General features: G+C 42.5%; 2 protein-coding genes across 7 annotated transcripts in view; one reads left to right on the top strand and one right to left on the bottom strand.

Moving 5' to 3' along the window:
• BRAP (BRCA1 associated protein) overlaps window positions 1–16,854 on the bottom strand; it is a 29,078-nt gene extending 12,224 nt beyond the window's left edge. Inside the window, exons 1-7 of the mRNA XM_080821548.1 lie at window positions 16,585–16,854; window positions 14,672–14,833; window positions 13,777–13,975; window positions 12,297–12,486; window positions 6,840–6,953; window positions 5,016–5,164; window positions 426–501 (exon numbers count right to left, since the gene is read on the bottom strand). Coding sequence (XP_080677674.1) covers window positions 426–501; window positions 5,016–5,164; window positions 6,840–6,953; window positions 12,297–12,486; window positions 13,777–13,975; window positions 14,672–14,833; window positions 16,585–16,666 — 972 coding nt within the window. The 5' untranslated portion in view covers window positions 16,667–16,854. The remainder of the gene's footprint in view (window positions 1–425; window positions 502–5,015; window positions 5,165–6,839; window positions 6,954–12,296; window positions 12,487–13,776; window positions 13,976–14,671; window positions 14,834–16,584) is intronic.
• Window positions 16,855–16,919: 65 nt separating this feature from the next.
• Window positions 16,920–22,069, top strand: part of ACAD10 (acyl-CoA dehydrogenase family member 10) — a 37,844-nt gene continuing 32,694 nt past the window's right edge. For 5 of the 6 annotated variants that reach the window (XM_080821484.1, XM_080821481.1, XM_080821483.1 and 2 more), the window contains exons 1-3: window positions 16,927–16,945; window positions 18,693–18,739; window positions 21,710–21,909. In XM_080821484.1, the coding sequence (XP_080677610.1) occupies window positions 21,723–21,909 (187 nt within the window). In that variant the 5' untranslated portion in view covers window positions 16,927–16,945; window positions 18,693–18,739; window positions 21,710–21,722. Of the gene's footprint in view, window positions 16,946–18,692; window positions 18,740–21,709; window positions 21,910–22,069 lie in introns of all 6 variants that reach the window. The other variant, XM_080821485.1, reaches the window with a different exon arrangement.

Here is a 22,069-nt window from a genome sequence, read left to right as displayed (position 1 = left end):
TGATGTGGGGCTCGATCCCAGACCCATGGGATCATGGGATCATGACCCGAGCAGAAGCCAGACGACCAAGCCTCCCAGGCGCCCCTAAATCTGTGTTTAAAACCCAAAAAGCAAGGATGCTTTTATGGGTCAATCATTTTCTCCTTCTGGGTTTTAAGGAACTCAAAGTAAACAGCAAGACAAATATTCACAGTTTATTAGCAAAAGTCTAGTTCTCTTCAAAAAACAAAGAATAAAAAGCAGAGAGTATTTTGCTTAGGAATATAAAATAATTTATTTATAAGTCTTGCTTGACCCTAGACAAAAAGAAAAAAAAAAAAAAAAAAAAAGACTCAGCCTGAAAAAGAATTGAAAAGAATTGAAGCAAACCCCAGACCATGAAAGCTGTGCTCACTGTTCTTTCCCAGCAGTCGGCCAGTACTTACTTCCTGCACACCACACTCGAAACACTTATTCTCTTCCACTGGCTCTGGTGTTTGGCAGTACCGGCACACGGGACACCTAGCCAGGACACCAAACGAGAATGGTACAGACGGAATACAAGAGACGGCTGTTACAGAATCAAAAGTCAAAAACTGCATTTTAAATCTTCGGTCTCTTACATACTACGTGTTTATCATAACTCATGGTATCACTCGAAGAACGCTTGCAAGTTACTCTCAAAAGGAATGAAAAAAAATACAAAATCTTGATGAAGGAAGAATGAAAGGAAGGAGTCTTGATCTGCTTCATGCCTTCTTCCATTTTTCCGTCTAAAGCTTAATCAAAGAACTAAATGTGTACAGGTTAGAATTAGGGACTTTAGAGAAGTTAATTTTATGTCCGGGTATCTGAAAGGTATTTTTATTTCAAACGATCTACCTGATTTCCCAAAGATCTAAATCACTCAAAAGGTACTCTGTCTTCTCTACGTTGCTCCCAAGAGTTAAAACTAAAATCTGTAATAAATTTCACCGAAAGTAAGTGAATACTGGAACACACATGGCATGTTAGCATACAATAAATATGTGGAAGAGGAACAGCAGTGCCAAGTACTCAAGTTTCAATTTACAAGAAGTCGATTAAAACGGCACTGAAGGCAAACTCACAGAAACAGCAGAAAGGTAGATGGATACCAGGGTCTGGGGGGAGGCGGCAATCGGGAGATGTTGGTGAAAGGTTACAAGGTTTCAATTATGCAAGACTGAATCAATTCTGGAGAACTGTTGTTCCTCAGCGTGACTACAGCTGACAATATTATATTGTTTTTGAAATTTGCTAAGAAGATAGACTTTGGGGGTTCTTACCACACACACACACATACACACGAAAAATAGGAAAATGGTAAAGGTGGGAGGTAAGATATGTTTATTAGCTTGGTTGTGAACATTTCATAAAGTATATGTATACTGAGTCATCAGGTTGTACATTTTATTTATTTATTTTTAAAGATTTTATTTACTTATTTGAAAGAATAAGCAGGGGGAGCAGCAGGCAGAAGGAAAAGCAGACTTCCCGCTGAGCAGGGAGCCCACGCAGGGCTTGATTCCAGGACCCCAGGATCATGACCTGAACCGAAGGCAGATGCCTAACCGAGTGAGCCACCCAGGTGCTCCAGGTTGTACATTTTAAATATACACAGTTTTTTTAAGATTTTATTTTTGAGTAATCTCTAACCCCAACATGGGGCTCAAACTCATGACCCCAAGATCAAGAGTCACATGCTCTACAGAATGAACCAGCCAGGAACCCCTAAATACATACAATTTATTCGTGATCAATTATACTTCAGTAAAGCTGGGGGGAAAAGGCCATTAAAAAATCCATTAATGAGGTGCCTGGGTGGCTCAGTTGGTTAAGCCACTGCCTTCGGCCCAGGTAATGATCCCGGAGTCCCTGGATCGAGTCCCACATCAGGCTCCCAGCTCCGTGGGGAGTCTGCTTCTCCCTCTGACCTTCTTCCCTCTCATGCTCTCTCTCTCAAATAAAATAAATAAATAAAATCTTTTAAAAAAATCCATTAATGCCTTTCTATTATACTCAAGACAAAGTAACACTAAGTACCAATCATGAATATTTCTGTCAGATGGGCAAAAATGATAGAAAGCAGGTTATAACTGAAGCTAATTATGAACTAGCACTAAGATGAAAGAATACTTAAGATATAACTAGTATTCATTTGTTACCCAACTGAGTAAACAAAACCAAGTAAAGACAACTAGCAGGAAGAACATGAGGTTCTTATCACATGTAACAAGGCTTGATCTGTATTTCCTAAGAGAAAGCTAAATGCTAAATGATCTAGTCTCCACATTTAATATCAAAAGAGAAGCCTGATATGCACCCAGACATGAAGTTAACAGCAGCATTATCAACAACAGCCAAATTATGGAAGCAGTGTCCATTAACAGATAAACGGATAAAAAAAGATGGGACATATACATACAATGGAATATTAGTCATCAAAAAGAATGAAATCTTGCCATTTGCAACAATGTGGATGGGGCTAGTGAGTATAATGCTAAACAAAATTGGTCAGTCAGAGAAAGACAACTACTGTATGATTTCACTCATATGTGGAATTTAAGAAAACAAGCAAAGGGAAGAGAAAGGGAGAGACAAACAAGAGACAGACTCCTAACCACAGCGAACAACACACTGATGGTAACAGAGGGGAAGAGGGAGGGGAGATGGGTGGACTAGGTGACAGGATGAAGGAGGACGCTTGTGATGAGCACAGGGTGATGTACGGAAGTGCTGAATCACTATACTGCACACCTGAAACTAAGGTAACACAGTATATTAACTGGAATTTAAATAAAAACTTCAAAAAGAGAGAAGCTGGAAGACAAATGTGAAGAAACAATGAAATGGCAGCTCTAATGAGCAGCGAGCTGTCTTGCCAAAGGTCCAGACTAGCTCTGTGTCATTCCTTTGGTCTGTGTGGCAGCTGCGGTAGTGGTTGGATAAAAAACAAAACACAAATTCTGAAATCTTATTTCCTATATTATGTCAGAATGATCTTTCTAAAATATAAGTATGACCCTGAGAAAAAAAAGGGAAAAAACTATAAAAATCACCTTATCTGCACTATACATGTAGTATTCTGTAACATACCATCTCATGGATTAGAAGGTCATTAACAGTTTATTAAATGCTTCCTTCTCCTTAAAAATAACTTGAGTTGTCATCTTATTTTCCTGAGGAGATATTTGGGGAAAACTTTCCAGAATGTCCTTCTCTGACATCGCCATGTGTTCAAATACTACTCTTCAAGACTGTGTACCAATGTTGCCTCCTCCATGCAGCCCTTCTTGAATACCTCCAGTGGGGAAGCCATCTCTATTTTCCTCTGATTTCCACCTTGAATTCTATGCACTTATGTAAGCTTCCTTAGCTGACTGAACTTCCCTGAGGGGCATCTATGTTTGATTCTCTCCTGTCAGCGGCCAGCACTACGCGATGCATGTACTGAGGCTCAAAACATATTTGCTGAAGAAACTGTGTATTTTTGAGGCTAGCCACCAGGTCTGTCTATCCAGAGGGTTGAATTCTAGTCCCAGTTCTGGTCTTCTCTGCAGGACGCTTTCAACATGCTGTTTTTTCATTTCTGCATCTCAGTTACCTCCTCTGTAAAATGAGGAGGCTGGACAATATGGTTCCTGAGAAAACTTCTAAACTTTAAACTTTAAAATGCTATGCTTCTGGGGCAGTTAACGTGCACTGAGAGTAAAGCTGGAGCGGCAGGGGACAAAGAAGTGTCCAGAACTTAAATGGTGTTGCAGACGGACACAAAATACAGATGAACACTTTGTGGAATGCACACATCTTAGTGTGGCGTTATTCGAGGCAAATTTAAACCTGGACAATTCTTTGAAGAGGCCCCACAAGAAACCCCAGAGGGAGCTTTAGAATTAGGGCAAGATTCATGTCAAGCTAAACAGGCTAGAGAAAACCCTGGGTTTGTTTATCTGCTCAAGAGTATTTTCTGAGCTCCTAATATGTGCCAGGTTTCCTGCCAAGGGTGAGGGCACAGCAGTGAGCAAGCCAGACAAGGTCCCTGCTCTGTGAAAGCTGCCATTCTTTTGGTCATGTCAGGGTAGAAAAGAGATTCCTGTGGATGTTCGCCTTTCTCACTTCTGGGCCTTGACATGTGATCTTCCCCTTGCCATGCACACCCGCGCCCTCACACTGCCTTCTCTCAGGTGCCCCCCTTTCCCTGGCTAACGCCTCTTCAGCCTCCTGGAGACTGCACGTCTCAGGCGGCCCTGGCTATCTCAGGGCCCTAGTTCTCTAGTCATAACACTGCACGCTGTTCCTTCATAACCCCTGGTATGGCCACGACTGCATGTTTGATTTTTTGATTCTGTGTCTTCCTCTCTGTAGTGGGAGACCCAGGCCAGCAGCTGATTTACTTTTCTAGCTAAGTCCTACAGCACAGTCTATAAAAGGAACAACTCTTGATTTAAAAGAACAAAAACCAAGGCACAGCTTAGACCTCAGTTATTTGCCTGCGCCATGCCACCCTACAAATAAGGCCTCTACTACAGCGGGAAACAGGGCAGTGTAGACGTATGGGTGCTTCAGACTTAGTGACTGCTATTACTACCGGCCGCTGTGCCACCACCAGCATATAAAATCTGAAATGCTAGACTATCACAGCCCGAATGGTAAGAAAACCAAAGTAAACAGTAAACATCAGGTGATAAAGAGATTTTAGACCTAGACTTCATTGAGGTAGAAGAGCCTCAAAGGTTCTTGGAAGCAAACAATTCATGCCGCTTTTGGAAATCCCACACAGATTCTGAATCAACATACTAAGAAGGAGGTGTTGTAAGAATGCTGACTGTTTACCACGTGAACTGAGGCAAGTGAGGAAAAATGGAAGGCCCTTCCAGGTGACCTCTTTACTGCCGTGGTGCTCACGTGTAAAGTCGAGCGCTTGGAACGGTTCACTTTTGGTGGGGGCTATTTTTAATTCTGGGAAAGGGGAATAACGGGCTTTGAGAGGGTGGGGGACTAGCTCCTACACTCACGTGGTGTCGTCCCAGCGCTGCAGGCACTGGCTGTGGAAGCTGTGGTTACATAACGTGGTGAGGATGCCGTTCACGGACTCGTCCATGCGCTCCAGACACACCGTGCACTTGGGGAGCTCAGTCAGGTCCATCACGGGGAGGCTGGCGCCCTACATGGAAACACCTCACGTAAGCCTCACTCTTCATCCGTGGTTCTAATATATCTGTTTTTAACACTAGTTTTCCTGCTGCTTCTTGACTCCTGGCAGGATGTTGCTAAGACTTTTGCTCTGTGCAAATAACTTACGTTGGTAAGATTTTCATCACAACAAATACTGATTGAGCACCTATCTTCCTGGCGCTGTGCAAGGCACTGGGGACAGGGTGGCCAATAAGCCAACAAAGATCCCTGCCCTCACAGAGCTGATACTCTGGAAGGGAGACTACCACCAAAAACTTAAAAGAGAATCTAAAGTGTTACCAGACTCCTGGCCCTACTTCTAAGGCTCTGTAACTAGAACAGAACACACATGAATGAAAGCAATGATTTTTCCACAGAGTAAGTTAAAACTTAACACTTTCTACAAAGTGATAATAGTATCAACAACACTGATTAACTCATTTATTTAATACACACTTATTGAGTCCTTGCTATGTGTGGCAAACACTGTTCTAGCTGTAGCACAATGGTGAGCAAAACATGCTCAGTCCCAACCAACCAAGTCAGGCCTTGTCCTCAAAGAGCTTAAAATCTGCTACAGAGAGACAAGAGTCAAATTTTTTAAATTACCAGTGGTCATAATCATAATGCTATAATTACAAGCATCAGTGGTCATAAGTGCTATGAAAGAAGTTTAGGAAGCTATAGCAGGGTGTGAAATAGGGGGCATAATGGTCTGTAGGCAACCCCTGCTCCCCCTCAAGACAGTGACTGACATGAGCCCGCCAGCTGAAAATGAGCAGGAATCACTGAACCAAAGATGGGGAGGTATGCACAGAAGGACATGCTGAGAAAAATCACATTTCTCTACGGTCCCTGAAGAGTAGCTTTTCACAGGAACTCTCTCAAGAAGCCACGTTCATTTAGAGGGAAAAAAATCTCTAAAACTGGCACAAAGGAAGCCTGATTATATCATTTATCAATTTTTATTTTACCTAATCTAATGATAGAACAATCAAACCAGAACTTATTTCCATTAAGCTGATTTCAAAGTAAAAACACTTTTAGGTCTACTTCGAAAGAAAGAAAATCTTAAAAATATAACAGAGCTGAACCTACTACTTTATAAAATGATCTAAGTGAACACATTTTGTAGGAAAAGTTTCCACGGAAGGTGGCAAACCAGAACAATTATAGATTGTTATCCAAACAGAATTAAAAATTAGCACAGGGTCTAAGGGTTGATAGTTAAAGTAAAAATGCTTCTTTTAGGATACAGGCCATCTGAATAGATGAACACTCAATTTTGATAACATAGATAATTTTTTTTTAACATTTTGGGATACTTTTAAAAAATGAAATAAAATTCATTTAATATAAAATCTGCCATGTTTTAAGTGTTCGATTCAGTAGGTTTTAGTATATTCACGAGGTTGTGCAACCCTCACCACTAATCCCAGAATATCCTTCTCACCCCCAAAAGATATCGTACTTAGTGCAGTCACTCCTCATCCCTCTATTCCCTTGGCCCCTGGCCCCTGGCAACCACTTACCTGCCTTCTGTCTCTATGGACTGGCATACTCTGGACACTTCCACAGGTACCCTAACATTCAACCTATGACATTCACACGTGTGTGTGTTACACACACACACACACACAAACAGAAGAAAGATGTACACTTACATCTTCAGATTTCAGTACTTCAGCCCTTTCCACATACACCAGCTGGCAAACATCATCTTCTATTGAGTTGAACTGGCGGCCATTGCACGCCATATAAAAACTATCTGCATCAGCCTAGGTATACCAATGGAGAAAAGGAAAAAGTTAAAAGAAACATCCTGAAAATGTGCTTTTTATTCAAGATGCATAGCTTCAATTATTCTCTTCATCAGCGTTTAAAATTTATACTTAGAGGAGAGAAAGCAACCACCAAAAGCACCATCTAAGGAAGCAGGTTCATTAGGTGAGTCAAACTCTGCGAGTCAATATCCTGCATTTCTACAATGTTTCCTGATCCACCACAGTCTCACTTCAACCAGCAGAAGCTGCTGAAATGCAATAAGCTGACAGCCAAGTCAACTTTAATACTCAACCAGCAATGGCCACCATTTCCCTTGATATCAGTATTTTTTTCCTCGAATCAGCACTTTCTCAGCAGTTGAAAACAAACACTTATTTTTGCAAAGCTTAGAACTCAATCATAATGGACGACTGTTAGGAAAGATTTCTTTTTAAAAAACATCAGGATCTGGGGCGCCTGGGTGGCTCAGTGTGTTAAAGCCTCTGCCTTCGGCTCAGGTCATGATCTTAGGGTCCTGGGATCGAGCCCCACATCGGGCTCTCTGCTTGGCAGGGAGCCTATTTCCCTTCCTCTCTCTCTGCCTGCCTCTCTGCCTCCTTGTGATCTCTGTCTGTAAAAAATAAATAAAATTAAAAAAAAAAACCCAAAAAACAAAAAACAAAAAAAACAAAAAACCCCAAACACCAGGATCTATGTTAGAGAGAATAAAGGACCAGAGGTACTGGTATGGAGTGAAAAGCCAACCCCTTTTCTTCAATAAACCAAATAATAATAATACATCACAGATAAGGAGGTTATTTTAAACAACCTAGTGCGTAATATCAAAAGCAAAACCCTTGGCCAAGATCAAGAGGTCCAAGATGAACCAGCCTTTAAAATACTTGGAGTGGAAAATAGTGAGGGGAAACAGGCCCCTGTAGATAAAGCTCTAAAGGCATCTGTGCATCTGCGAATACGAACACAAGTAAATCCAACCTTCTAGAATAGCCTCAGTAGAAAGGAACCAAGACATGATTCCAGTGTTTAAACTCAGCAATTCTGAGAGGCAGCTGGGAGGCCAAGGTTTGTCTAGATTTCAATCCCACACGGACATTAACCCAAACATAAGAAGTCGTGTGCTTTGGCCCTACCAACGCAGACAAGTTGCCTGTGGGGAAGAAGGGTGTTCTGCCAAAGGAAATGCCACACTGTCAACCTCTAGGAAGAGTTTCACCTCTGCAACAAGCAAAAATAGTCTTGCCTGTCTACCCTCAGGGGATTCTGAACCTTACAGCAAAAGCTTGTGAGCTTTTCTGTATCTTTTAATTTTACTTCAATGATGTAATTCAAGTGTGGATTCTTGATTTATTTATATTTTCTTAATATGACCAGATGAGCTAAGCAGCCGAGGAAAGATAATCAATTCTGGACACAGTTTTGTTTTGTTTTGGAGGGTGGGGGTGGGGAGCCTTCCCTTTCAGGAAACAACCAGTCTTGGCTACAGTGCATTTTAGCATCAAAATGTGAGGAGGGCAGTTAATAAATCTCTTTAATATTAAGATGAGGCAACCTAAATTAGCTTCCCCCATTCTCCAAGTGCAACGTCTTTTTCTTGAAATGCTTAGGATGAGTAAACAGCACGGTGAGCAAGTGGGTTTGCGTACCGAGGGAAGTGACTACCCAGAAATAAGGCCACCGGGAGCTGGCTACATCTGTGCCAGTGAGGACAGGCAGACCCCTCCCCAGACCTCCAGCTCTGTAACTGCTTGCTAATCGAGCACACTTCCTTGAAGAAAGGAACAAAGTCTGTGATACTGAGCAGATGACAAAATCTACTCACTACCAGATAAATGGTTCTTTTCTTGGGGGAGTTGTTTATCTATGACAAAGAAATGTATTTTTTGAACACATGGATCTCTTTGTTTAAAATCTCAGTATTGGAAATGTAGCTTGTCTGAATATTTACTGGGCACCCAGCATCTGCCAGGCACTGTGCTACGAGCTAGGACCAGAGGAGAGAACAAAATACGCATGGTTCCTACTTCAACCCACCACTGAAATGCACAAAACAAAAGCCTGAAGCTAACTGCAAAAAACACAGAAGAAACAGCTCTTTTATTTAAAATGCTTGCATTGTACAGAGCCCAACATTTTAAGAAACCCTGTTTTTGGTTTTGTTTTTGGTTGTGGTTCCCCCCCCCCCAGTCTTTTGTTCTAATTGTCCTCTTCACAGGATAAACTCAGAAAAAGAAAAATCCATTACGATTCATGTTCCTTTACTGTCACAGTGATCGACTACAGTGTTAAGACCATGTTTTTACTTCTCAAAAAAGAGAGGTCTGCTGGGCTGTCCTAAGCATGCGAGTGAAAGTGAGCCTGCACACTCTACGAAGAGGTTCTCTCTTTTTGTCCCCAAGAACTACAAAACTGAACCCCCTCCTGCCTTCCTGTGTCCTGATGACTTATAAATTCCTTACCCAAAGACTAAGTTTCCCAAGCATCACAGTACAACTGTGTAAGCGTATCACATTAGAACACTACAGCATAAAGCTGAGGCCAACAGAAATTCCAGAGCTTTTAAGAGATACAGAGAAGGATTACTTTCAATAAAAATTCTCTGGTGAAAAAAAGAATAGAAAAAGAATATAGTCAGCTGCCTAGGCTATGGAGTCAGGCTGCGTGGGTCTGAAATTTAACTCAGACACTTATTAGCCGTGTGGCTTTGGGCAAGTGACTTATCCATGCTTGTTTCCTCAACTATAAAAATGAAAGTAACGACACCTACCTCACGGCATTGTTGAGAGGACTCAAGGAGCCAATGCATGAAAAGCACTTAATAGGCCTGGCATCTAGTAAGTGCTCAACAGCTGGTACCTATTTGAACCCATTTTTTTTCATTAGGGCCCAGTATTAATTTAACAACTAAAGTCTTATACTAGGAGGGTATTTTTAGACCTCAGAAAATCGCTGCTAGGATAAGCTCAGACCCTGAGATGCAGCATTAGCAATAAATAAGACAACTCACCTAGGTCAAGGGTTCTATCCCCATGGGGAAGAGCTAGTACAATGTTTCATAGCCTCAAACTAACATCCATGAGCTTGTACAACATGCACCTGGTCAAAAGACAGAGGTGAAGAGACTGCAGAAAAATCCATTAACAGTAACAGAAAATTTCCACAGCATTGCCTGCATACTACAAAGGGTGGTCCTTGCTACAGTTTGTGGGTTTAGCAGACTTTAGACTATTTAAAAAGTCTAATAAGCTTTTAAACATTTTTCCCCAATCTTTTTTTAAATTTAAGTTCAATTAGCGAACTTACAATACATTAGTTTTTGATGTAACATTCAATGATTCATTATCCCTGATCTGTTTCAATGACTTTTCCTGTCTCATTTGCTGACTGTCCTTAACTGTCAAGTAGAAGCTATAACTAAAATATTGGCATTACACAAATCTCTTGCCAAGTGATTATCTCCCCCTCCCCACACTTTTATCTACTCCTAGTGGAAGAAGAGTATGCTCTAGGATTAAAAGTGAGGGTTCACATCCCAGCTCAGTCACTGAGGGCAAATCACTAACCTCTCCACAGTCAGTTTCCTCATTTGTAAAACAAGGATAATAACAGTACTTACTTACTTCAAAGGGGTGTAGTGAGGACTACATGAGATAATGCACATTAAGCACTTAGCAGAGAGTGGTATAGCACAAGCAGTAAGACTGCAAATTATCATCATTATCCTTGTTATTACATGTGCTACCAGATTTAAAAGGTACCACTTGCCCATTGTTTGCAAAGCTCCTCAATGACCTTGGAAGGTCTCTTGACAGTCAGTGAACACAGCTGTTGAAGTGCTTTTCCATTCTCATTGTCAACTTGTGAAGTCTAAGTCTGTGTGCAGGAAAGTTCAAACCTATTTTAAATGTCTCACCTCAATGGGGGGGTATTTTGTAAAGGTTAAAGATACCAATTGTGTACCCTCTCATACATAGAGCGCTACACTAAGGGTTCTCTTTCTGTGGCCCGTGGAATAGGCATAAACATAATCCAATTCTGGCTTCTCTTAATTTCCTCCCTGTGGCCAATGAATGCCTGCTATTGCTGTCAACTCTGGATTTCTGCAAGGAGGGAGATGACAAATGGACCTCGTGTCATGGGCTCCCTTTCACCCACAAATCTTGGTAACCGGTCAGAGGCAGTGGCAAACGATCTAAAGGCAGACCAACTCTTTGCCAATCTGCAAGCAAGAACTGTTTATCTGGGCCAAATTCAGGAAGGCTGTTTACCAAGGAGGTAAGAAAGAAGTAACTTTTGACAAAGGTGCATTTCAAAACCTAATGAATGAGCAAATAAAACAGGTCATTAAAACAACAACAACAAACCAAAACCTACAGATAGGATGGCTCTTTAACAACCGGGGTAACAGCTAGAGCTTACCTCACTCTTATATTCATACAGAAATACATGTACTATTAAGAATGAATACGTAAAACCAAGAGACTGTCTTCTTAACATCTTTAGAACTGAGGCACACGGAAAATGTTGCTTAATGTGAAGAGTGAAATGAAGTGAATGTCAAAATCTTCTTACATCAAAAATATCTATGATAACATGCAAGTAATTTTCAAAACTGAAAATATCACCATCCTTTCACTGTTTCTGCATCTCTGTTGCAGCGATTTCCAATCAGAACTCTTAAAGCATCTTAAATACTTCAAGGAATGTCCCCAAATCCCTCATCACCAAAATTAAAAGTATAAAACAGATTTTATTTTCTAAAATATGCCAGAGATTATCTTTTAAAAAGAGAATGAAAGAAGCAGGGGCACAGTTTTATAAGGGCAGATAATAATATAGCGTCAATTTAAAAAAGTTTGGGGACTACTATTCTACTGGAGTATTTACTGCTGGATAACCAAACACACACAACCCTAGATTTCATACCTAATCTGCTTTATAAAAACATTATGGGGGGCGCCTGGGTGGCTCAGTGGGTTAAAGCCGCTGCCTTTGGCTCTGGTCATGATCCCAGCGTCCTGGGATCGAGCCCTCCATCGGGCTCTCTGCTCAGCGGGGGCCTGCTTCCTCCCTTCTCTCTCTGCCTGTCTCTCTGCCTACTTGTGATCTGTCAAATAAATAAATAAAATCTTTAAAAAAAAAAACAAACACATTATGGGTACGAATTAGCACTGAGTGTCTGCTACCGAATTTAGAAAGATTTCTAGAATAACAATACCCTAGAAGATAGATATATCAAGAATCTTAAAAGCAAAATGTAAATCACACACAGCTAGCATCACACAGTTTCAAAAACACAGTTTCTGTGGCAAAGAGATTTTTAATATCTTAACTTTTACCTGTGCACTAAACTTTATCAGCACCATATATTGATTTGGAGTAGAGTCTCTGATGATTTTCATTTGTTCAATGACTTCATTAAATGGGGCGACAAACTTCATAAGGTCATGACTGGTCATTGTAGCAGGGACTGTGAGAATACACAGCATGGCACTGCGCCTCACATCTTCTTTTAAGGAGGTCATCTTACTAATAAGACAATAATTAGACTGTCTTGAATGGATGAGGTATGGTTAGTTCAGACAACACTAATCAGACAATTTTATGCCCAAGAAAATAGGAAAAAATAAATCTTATACTTCACAAATTGATTTAAACAGAGTGCTACAATACCTGAAAACACACACGACCTGGGTAAATGCAACATGTCTGCAACAGAGCTTAATGTAAGCTGTGCAGTGGTCTGGATTACACCCACCACTGAAACTTTACTGAAATTCTTAACCTTCAGTTAAAGGCTTATTACGATCATAAATCTGCAGTTTGTGTTTTATTCTCACTAGCTTTTCAATAATAACCTCTCATTAGGTAACTCAGAAGCACAACTCTTGTGTTTTTTCCTTAAGTTTAAAAATCACTATTCTGGAAGTTAAAGAAAACTCCCACAAAGGCAGAGAGACACCCAGAGAATGGATCAATCTAGAAGTTCATGGGCACCTCTAACTATGTATTTCTCTCAAGCAGTCTAGAACAGGAGTGTTCTAAATATAAGAGAATCCAGAACCATGAAGATGTGACTCTGAAGATTACAGAAAGCGTAGCTGGGCTGGAATAGATGGAACTGAGGAAAAAGAAAAAAACCTCCCACAATGCAACTTGCTTTTGAAATGCTGCGAACTTTCTTCAACAGGTGTGATCCCATAAGGTGACCTGAGTATTCACTGTTTCCCAGTGGGGACCTAGCAAATATGTTAGGAGGACAGGCTTTAAAGAGATCTGCTATCAATTATCCAAGGGGCTGATGACCCAGCTTATAGATTATCCAGCCAAATGCTTCTTTTCCTTTGGGTTCTTTTAAGTTTTGTGTGGACCACAAAAAAGGGTAAAAGAGACAATGAAAATGTAGTCCATTAACTGACTTAACAGCTTCTTTAGCAAACATATGAGGGGATATAAGACTGTAATGATGTTATGAATCATTTATAATGTTTTTACCCTTTTTATCTTCCTTCCTTTTAATTTTCCAGTCATCTTGCATGCCTATCTTCTCAGGGAATATTTTCTTAGGTATTTTCTCAAGTGTATCTACATGTTTCTTTTCTAAGAAGCTTTGACCCAATCTATAAGATTAACCAAATGTAAAACATCTAAGGATTCTCTAACACACAATATACGAAAAGTACTATCTGTCTGAACCTTAAAATACCCACTGCTCTGCAGGGCAAGAAATTTTTCCCTGTCCTGAGACCAAAAAGAAAAAAAAAACAAAAACAAAAACAAAAAAACAGACCAATTCAAGAGGAAAAGGGTTTTTCTTACTTTGTCTTATATAGATGCATAATACCATGAACTATTTCAACTGATGGGTTTCCACTAAAGAACGAAATCTGGTCTGGAAGCTGTTTGGATGGAGAATCGGGAGCAGCGTTTATGCATTCTATACTTTGATCTTTACTCCTCTGTACAGTGGGAGATGCTTCTGAAGACTTCCTTTCTTCCATTGTGGCTTTCAGCTCATCTTTCAGAAATCAAAAATTAACAGATTATAAACTGATAGGAAATATGTGGAAGGATTCTAATTAGGTTAAAATTCTGAGTCAGAAAAATAAACTTCAACAGAGAAATTGTAATGTATTGCATTATGAACTATATTTACAGAGCAGCCAAGTTTTTAGGAGCATCTAAACTTGAAAGCACTCTTTGCCCCATAAAAATTTCATTAATACCCACAGAAACTTAAGGATGGCTCTTCCATTTGGCAGTACCATAATAAAAACAGATGTCTTCCATCATGTGCTCCTAAAGGGGATATCCAGGGCTATTAATTTGGAAAATCACATCTACTAGCTCTGTTCACCTCCATGCTGGAGATAAGTACACAGCCAGTCTCTGGATTGGAATGAGCTGGCAATGTGTGTACAGGGTGAGGGGAGAGACACAACATGCTTATTTGGATTCAGTGGTGATCTGCCACTAACCTAGACGGCAAGAAGCTCTCCTCACTGAATAAAGCTGTCAAACTACCTAGTTAGTATTAATTTAGGAGAAATATTTGGAGATGCTGAAATGTGGCCTCACAACCTGATGTAAGGCACACAGGTAGTGAAAGATAAAAGTATGCTAGAGGTCAAAATCATGGGTTCATGGAATAACATGTATAAGACAGGTAACCAGGGACTTATGTTACACAAGTCTGGGGTTTTAGAAAGCATACCTGGATTGGACTTCATGGTCTCAATGATCATATCTGTCATTTCTCGACGGCCAAGATGCTGATGTATGATTGCTGCTTTCTCCCCTGGTGACTTCCCTTCTAAAGAGGCTACAGCTGAAGCTAGTGTCTTCTTTTTGATCTCTTCATCAGACATTTCCCCGGCTAAGGAACACATGAATGATTAATATCTGATAATAAAACAAGCTCTTCTTCACTTTCAATACATCCATCGATAAGCTTCCTTTTTCTCTCTGCTGCCCTCCAAGATAATAAGGTGCTTTTGCATCTCTCACTCACCTCTGGGGCTCCTCGGTGCCCAGTAATAAACACCCAGTGCAATAAATTCAGAAATGCGGGGTTGTTTTAGTGAAATCATGCACTTTAAAGCAAATCAATGAAAATAAGAGCTTTAAAGAAGGTTCAGCAGTAATTATGTCCACATTGAACCAACATTTTAAGTAATCTCTAGTAAAGCGAAACTGTGTTGAGCGCCAAATGAAGGTCTTAAGTCCATAAATAAAAATGTCAAAAACCTTTAGCAGCAGTCTTCTTAAAAACCCTGGATTAGTGATTAGTCTCAGGCCATGAATCATACCATGAAAATCTGTGATCACATAAAAATGGAAAAGGAATTTGGAGACTTGATTGAAATACTCTTACTATAAGTTCTACGAGAGCAGGAACCAGGCCTGTTTTCCCCACCACTGTATTATCCCCAGCACTTACACCACAGTGCCTAGCACACCCTGGAAGGTCTTTGAAGTTTTGTTGAATCAGTGAATCCATGACTGGCCCGTGTAGAAGTGTATACGTGCCTAATGTCAATTTAGCTGGCTTTCACAACTTAGGGATCACTTGTACTTCAAAGGTGCTTGTAACCCATTAAGTCATATTCAATTTTTAATTTGCAGCTCCAAAATTCACACACTCAGGGGAGTTTCTAAGGACACCCTCTCTACCTGCCCCAGGCTACCTCACAAACCAAAAAGATCCTCTTGTGATAGCTTTCCAAACTTTTTTCTTCCTTCACAGCTTTTCATGGATGTAATTCCACATTCATTCTGTAATTATTTAATTCATCTGTCTACTTCATTTGAGCTGGTGGTGTCATTAAAGCTGGGACCATGTGTGATTCTGCAAACAACTAAAGTCCTAGCAGAGAGTGAGCATTCGGTAATTACTTCTTGGATAAATGTTATTGTTAGGAAATTGCTTAAGGTCCAAGGAACACAGTCACAGCTGCATTCCTCAGGAAGGGGGCTGCGTGGCTGGTAATGAACAGCTCAGACTCTCAAGTCCAGCTCTGAGTTAGAATCCCAGTTTCGCCACTTACACACAATTATGGGCATGTCATTTAATCACTGGGCTTCACTTTCTCAATCTGTAAAAAGCACGTACATTTACCTAACAGGGCTGGTGTGAAGATAAAGAAAGACGACAATGCACACAAAGTGTTTAGTCCAGTGCTGCGACACAGTAAGTGTACAGACTTTAGCTACAGTCACTACAGTAGTTGCAGGGCGCCTAAACAGAAATTCTCCCAAAGAGGAACGATTTCATTAAACCACGAACCGTCACCATCTCTGGGATCCAGTTGCTGCCTTCACAAAGCCTGGAGGAGAGCAACTTACACAACTTGACTCCAACCCTGGGTGGAGAGGGCGACGCGCCAGGTATAAACAGAGTGCCCGTGGGAAGGCACCAGGAGGGAGGGACCGGGAGGGCTTCCCAGAGATGACATCCGAGAGGCCTATTTAGGATGGATGGAATGAGACGGATCTCAACTACCTCCCGGCTTCTTCCTGACACAAAGGCCTTTGCCGCAGCCTTTCCCCGGGCCGGTACTTTGGAAAGGCGAGCCTCTCGGGCCCAGGAGCGGGGCAGACGGAAGGCTGCGAGGCCGCGGGACTCACCGGCGGCGCTGAAGCCGAAGCCGGCGGGGACGGGCGAGTGTTCCGCAAGCTCCAGTCGGATGACAACCAGTGACACACTCATAGGGCAGGCGCTGGCCGGCACAGGCCCCGGCGGGCTCAGGCGACGCTGGGAGGCGAGCTGAGAGGCCGAGCGGCCCAGGGTCGGCAGCGCTGCTACCGCCTCAGCGCCGCCGCCACTGCCTCAGTAGCAGCAGCTCCGCGCGCTACCGTCCGAGCCACAACAACCCTCACTTCCGCCTCCCGGCCGCCGTCGCCGACCCGCGAGGTTACGCGTGCGCGGAGCAGCGGCCGCTCCGATTGGCTAGGGTGGCCGCCACGTGACTGGCGTAACGGCGCGGAGGTGAGTCTGCGTTCCCCTGACCGGGTCTTGAGGAGGTCTGCGAGGAGGAGGCTTAGGGAGGTTCAGGAGCTGGGTTCCCCGTTAGGCCGATTCGTCGGTTTGCGCCCAGGCTCGAGTTTACGTCTTTGAGAGGTCTTACCGTCAGGCTGCCTCCCGATGGTGAAGGGTCCCCGGGTCCGCGAGGTCTCCGAATTGTCGGAGGAACCGTGACCTGTGGCGAGCTCTTGCCCCTTTGTTGTGTCGGACCCCTAGCTGTAGCGCTGGAGGGGTTGCTTTGTGTTAGCCACACTTTACACATAGGTACATCAAAGCTCAGAGACGTGCAGAGGGGGGTATCCGCCTCTCTGAAGGCCCTTGAGGAATAGGGACTCGATTGCGGAGTTTCTGACTATCGAGATAGGGCGGTGGGCTGATTTAGCGCACGGTGTTGGGAGTTAGATCTGCGTCCTGCTCCCCGCCCCATAACACAAATGTTTACTGAGAACCTAAGTTCTGCTGGGGTGGTGGGGATATTTTCGTGATAAACACACAGTTCCTGCTCAAATGGAGTCGACCTTGATCGGTTGTATGACCTTGAGCTAGGTTTTGACATAAAATTGGATGAGCATGAAATAGAGCCTGTGGCTCTACATGTATCACTTTTTCTTAGATTCAGCTTTCTTTCCAGTATGTCAGACTGCCTTCAGCATATAGATACTGGAAGCCCCAATCAATACCCAAACGTCGCACATGTGACAGGATGCTATTCCAAGCATATGCTATAAGGATTTCTAAGATGTGTCGCAGCACATCCTGGGCACGTGTAGGTCCATGGACTACGTATACATAAAACATTAACCCATGCTATGTGTGACTGCATCTTACGAAATATGTTTCAATCAATACACACTGTTTAGATCAGGGTTTCTCAATCTTTGCACTATTAACATTTTGGGTCCCAATAATTCTTTGGGGTGTGTCCTATACTTTATAGGATATTTAATGGCATCCCTGGTCTGGCCCACTAGATACCAGTAGCACCCCCCAAATGGTGACAACCAAAAATGGACCCCGACATTGTCAATTGACCCCTTGGGACCAAAATCACACCTTTTTGAGAATGGCTGTGAAAATTCATATGCCATATTCACATAGTATGTGCATATAACATGTGAGACCTCGTGAACCTTTTATAATATACTACAGTAGTAGATAAGATTTTTCTTTCTTTTTTTTTAGGGAAGGGGGTGGGGTGAAGAGGGAGAATGAGAGACAACCTTTTTATTTAGTGTGGCTTTTTAAAATGTTTTATTTTTTAAGTTTTTATTAACATAATTTTATGTTAATTTTTTAAAACATATAACGTACTATTAGGGGTACAGGTCTGTGAATCGCCGGGTTTACACACTTCACAGCACTCACCATAGCACATACCTTCCCCAGTGTCCATAACCCAACCACCCTCTCCCTCCCGCCCCCCAACCCTCAGTTTGTTTTGTGAGATTAAGAGTCTCTTACAGAGAGACAGAATCTTAAGCAGTCTCCATGACCAGCAGCCGAGCCCCATGCAGGGCTTGATTTCACAACTTTGAGCTCATGACCTGAGCTGAAATCAAGAGTCAAATGCTAAACCAGCTAAGCCACGAAGAGCCCCAGTAGTACTAACATTTAATAGTGTGCCAGCGACTAACTTGCGTGCTTTACATACTTTATCTCATGTAATAGTAATAACTTTATGAGATTGGTGTATAATTATTCCCATTTACAGGAGGAGGAGGAACCTGAGTCTCGGGGAAACTTGCTCAGGATCTCACAGTAAGTGGCAAACCTAGAATTCAAACCCAGGCAGTCTGATTCCAGAGCCACATTCAACTTCTTTACTGAACAATCTTCTTAATATGTGACAACACACAGTGTGCATATTTATGAAAGCATGAATTAAGTAGCAAGGCTACATTATCATACTAATCTCATTCTGAAAGTCAGAATGGTACAGAAGGAAGACGCTAGTTCCAGAAAATAGTTGACTAATGACGGGCAAGTTGGGCTTGTTACCGTTCTTTGTGGCGATCAACAACTAAACCTGTCCCGCTGCCTTCCCTATTTTCTCATTCATCCAGTGTAATTCATCCTTCCAGCTCATTTATACTGAACACCTGCTGTGTGTCTAGATACAGTGCTGGGCCCCAGGGGGATGGGTATATACAAAAATGAAATATATACAAAGATGAAAAGACGAGATGGGCCTTGGTTTAAGGAGCTTACAACGATAGGGGCAGATGAGCATGCAAACAGTTACTGTGTCATGGAGTAAATGCTCTAGTGAAGGTATGGAAAAGAAACATTAGGAGTTTAAGGGGAGAAAAAAAAAAGTAGTACTAGAGGCTGCCTGGGAAAGAAAAATCCTCAGGGTGCCTGGCTGGCTCAGTCAGCAGAACATGAGACTCTTGAGTTTGAGCCCCACGTTGGGTGTGGAGCCTACTTAAAAAAATAATAAATTTTAGGGGCGCCTGGGTGGCTCAGTGGGTTAAGCCTCTGCCTTCAGCTCAGGTCATGATCTCAGGGTCCTGGGATCGAGCCCCGCATTGGGCTCTCTGCTCAGCGGGAAGCCTGCTTCCCCCTCTCTGCCTGCCTCTCTGCCTACTTGTGATCTCTCTCTGTGTCAAACAAATAAATAAAATCTTTAAAAATAATAATAAATTTTAAAAAGCCTCTGCAAAGGAGATAAAGATAAAGCTGAGGCTGTGATATAAAAACAAGTGGAAATATACACGCAGATGAAGCAGGGAAAGCCGTCATAGTCAGTGCGCAGGTACCAAAGCGTGGAGGTGGGAGAGATCAGGGTTTTGGCCACTCTGAAGAGAGTGTTGCGAAGTGGCTAGAATAGAACCGTCATCTCTAGTTGGAAGGAATAAGCAAGCTGGTCATGGGAGCATTGCCCACTCATCCATTAGTACCCTCCGTGGAGATGCGAGTCAGCCCTTCAGGCCCCAGAGACGCCTTTCGTCATCATTAAGCCCTGACACAAAGTTTTTGACTCTTTTATGAGCCTATAAATAAACTCCTTTCATCATAAACCCTGGCCTTGGCATGGGAACATAAGTAAAACTGAAAATGCAAATCAACCTTTGAGTTTTTCATTTCAAAACCTACCCCCCCTCCCCGGTTCTGCAAATTTCCAATTACATGAAAACCATAGTATCATCTTGAAGATGTGCTGCTTGAGAACCTTTTCCTTAGAGTTGTCTATGGTGTATTGAGTCCTGATGGCCGTACTGAAGTGACTCCTGTAAACTTACAGGCTGTCTTCCCATACTATTTTGTTCAAACCTGATTTTTAGTAAGCTTTGAAGCTATAGAAATGGCACAGAAAGTGCAAAGATTTTCATGCGGAACTGACTGCAAATAGAATATGCTTTCATCATTTTGTTTTTACCCCAGCTTTTTATTTCAGACATAGAGAAGAGTTGAAAGAACGTACAATGAATGATCTCTTATATACTCTCAATCATATGCCCTTCACCTAGATTGACTAAACATCCTGCCACATTTGGTTTATCTCTATCCCCATATATAGATATGTGTCTATATACATGTGTGTGTGTTGTGTGTGTATAGTTTTTTTTTTTAACCTTTTGAAAGTGTGTTTAGAAAAGAGACAAATGGGGAACAGTTAGAAGCCTGTTGGTGTGATTGGAGGCACCGTCAGTACTAGGAGGTGGTCAGTAGTGGGCATTCTGGGAGTATACAGGAAAGGCTTCTCATCTATTCTGGTAGCCAGAGGGGGTTTCATGAAGGAAGTGACAGGTAAACTACAACCTAAAGGACACTTTGGAATTAGCCCAGTAACAGGTAGAAGGGAGCAGTACAGGGTAAGGAAACAGCACAGGAAAAGGCATGGTAGCTGGAGGAGAACATCGTGTGTTTGAAGAAGCTGTATGTAGATTTGCATGTCTACATCATCCAGATTAAAGTGAAAAAAGAGGGAGAGTTGCTGCCGAGGAGGGGGCCAGATTTTAAATCTTGATTTTAAATTTTGGGGCAGATTAAGGAAATGAGAGTTTATCTTGAGGGTAGTGGGGAGACATTGAAAGTTCTAAATGGGGGGCGCCTGGGTGGTTCAGTGGGTTAAAGCCTGTGCCTTCGGCTCAGGTCATGATCCCAGCGCCCTGGGATTGAGCCCCACATAAGGCTCTCTGCTCAGCGGGGAGCCTACTTCCTCCTCTCTCTCTGCCTGCTTTTCTGCCTACTTGTGATCTCGGTCTGTCAAATAAATAAATAAATAAAACCTTTAAAAAAAAAAAGAAAATTCTAAATGGGAATAAGATGTGGCCAAATTTGCAATTTTGAAGGTGCACTCAACTCTGCTTGAAGAGTGGGGAAGGAGTGAAGAGTTTGAGAAGAGGCAAGGGAACCCATTAAGAGGCTTGTTGCAATGATCTGTGGGCAAGATCATCTGTGGATAGTAAGTGGAGAGAGGTAGATGGCGATTTTCAGAAGGAAGACAACAGCACAGAGCACATGGAATTGAGGTGGCCAAGTGGGGTCTGAGAGAAGTCAGGGGCGAGTCCCAGTTTTCTAGCTTGAGCAGCTAGCTGAATGGTGGAACCTTTTACTGGGCTAAGGAGCCTAGAAAACAGAGTAGTCCGGGAGGGCTCAGTTCTAGTGGTCATTTGAAGTGTTTGCGGGAGATCAGTGGAGATGTCCAGTTGGCACGCCTAAGCCCCGAGGTCTGGATTGGAGGCAGGGAAAGCGAGCTGTGCCCTGTCTCTTCTTCTCGTGCAGCCTTGGCCTCAACATGTACATAAGGCAGCTCTTCCAGTCCTCACATCTCCAGTGGGCTCGGAGGGCAACCTTCCCGAAACACAGCCAGGGGAGACTCCAGCGAGCCAGGCGATGGGCACATTCTGGAGGCGGCACCTACAGAGCGGTGATTTTTGACATGAGTGGAGTTCTCATTCCTTCTCCAGGGAGAGTGGCGGCAGGTGAGCTCTTCATTCTGTTTCACTTTTGGAAACTAGGGTCGGCGCAGGGGGAATGAAGTGTGTAAGGGGAGGCTGAGAGGAACATTTGGGCAGCTCTTCATTTCCATGTCACCTCATGGCCTGTCTTTGCTGCTTCACCTCCTGCCATCACGTTCTCATT

Source organism: Martes martes (assembly GCF_963455335.1).
Source record: "Martes martes genome assembly, chromosome: 13".
NCBI classification, from domain to species: domain Eukaryota; kingdom Metazoa; phylum Chordata; class Mammalia; order Carnivora; family Mustelidae; genus Martes; species Martes martes.
Note: the sequence above shows the minus strand (reverse complement) of the source record. Positions and strands in the feature narration are given on the sequence as shown.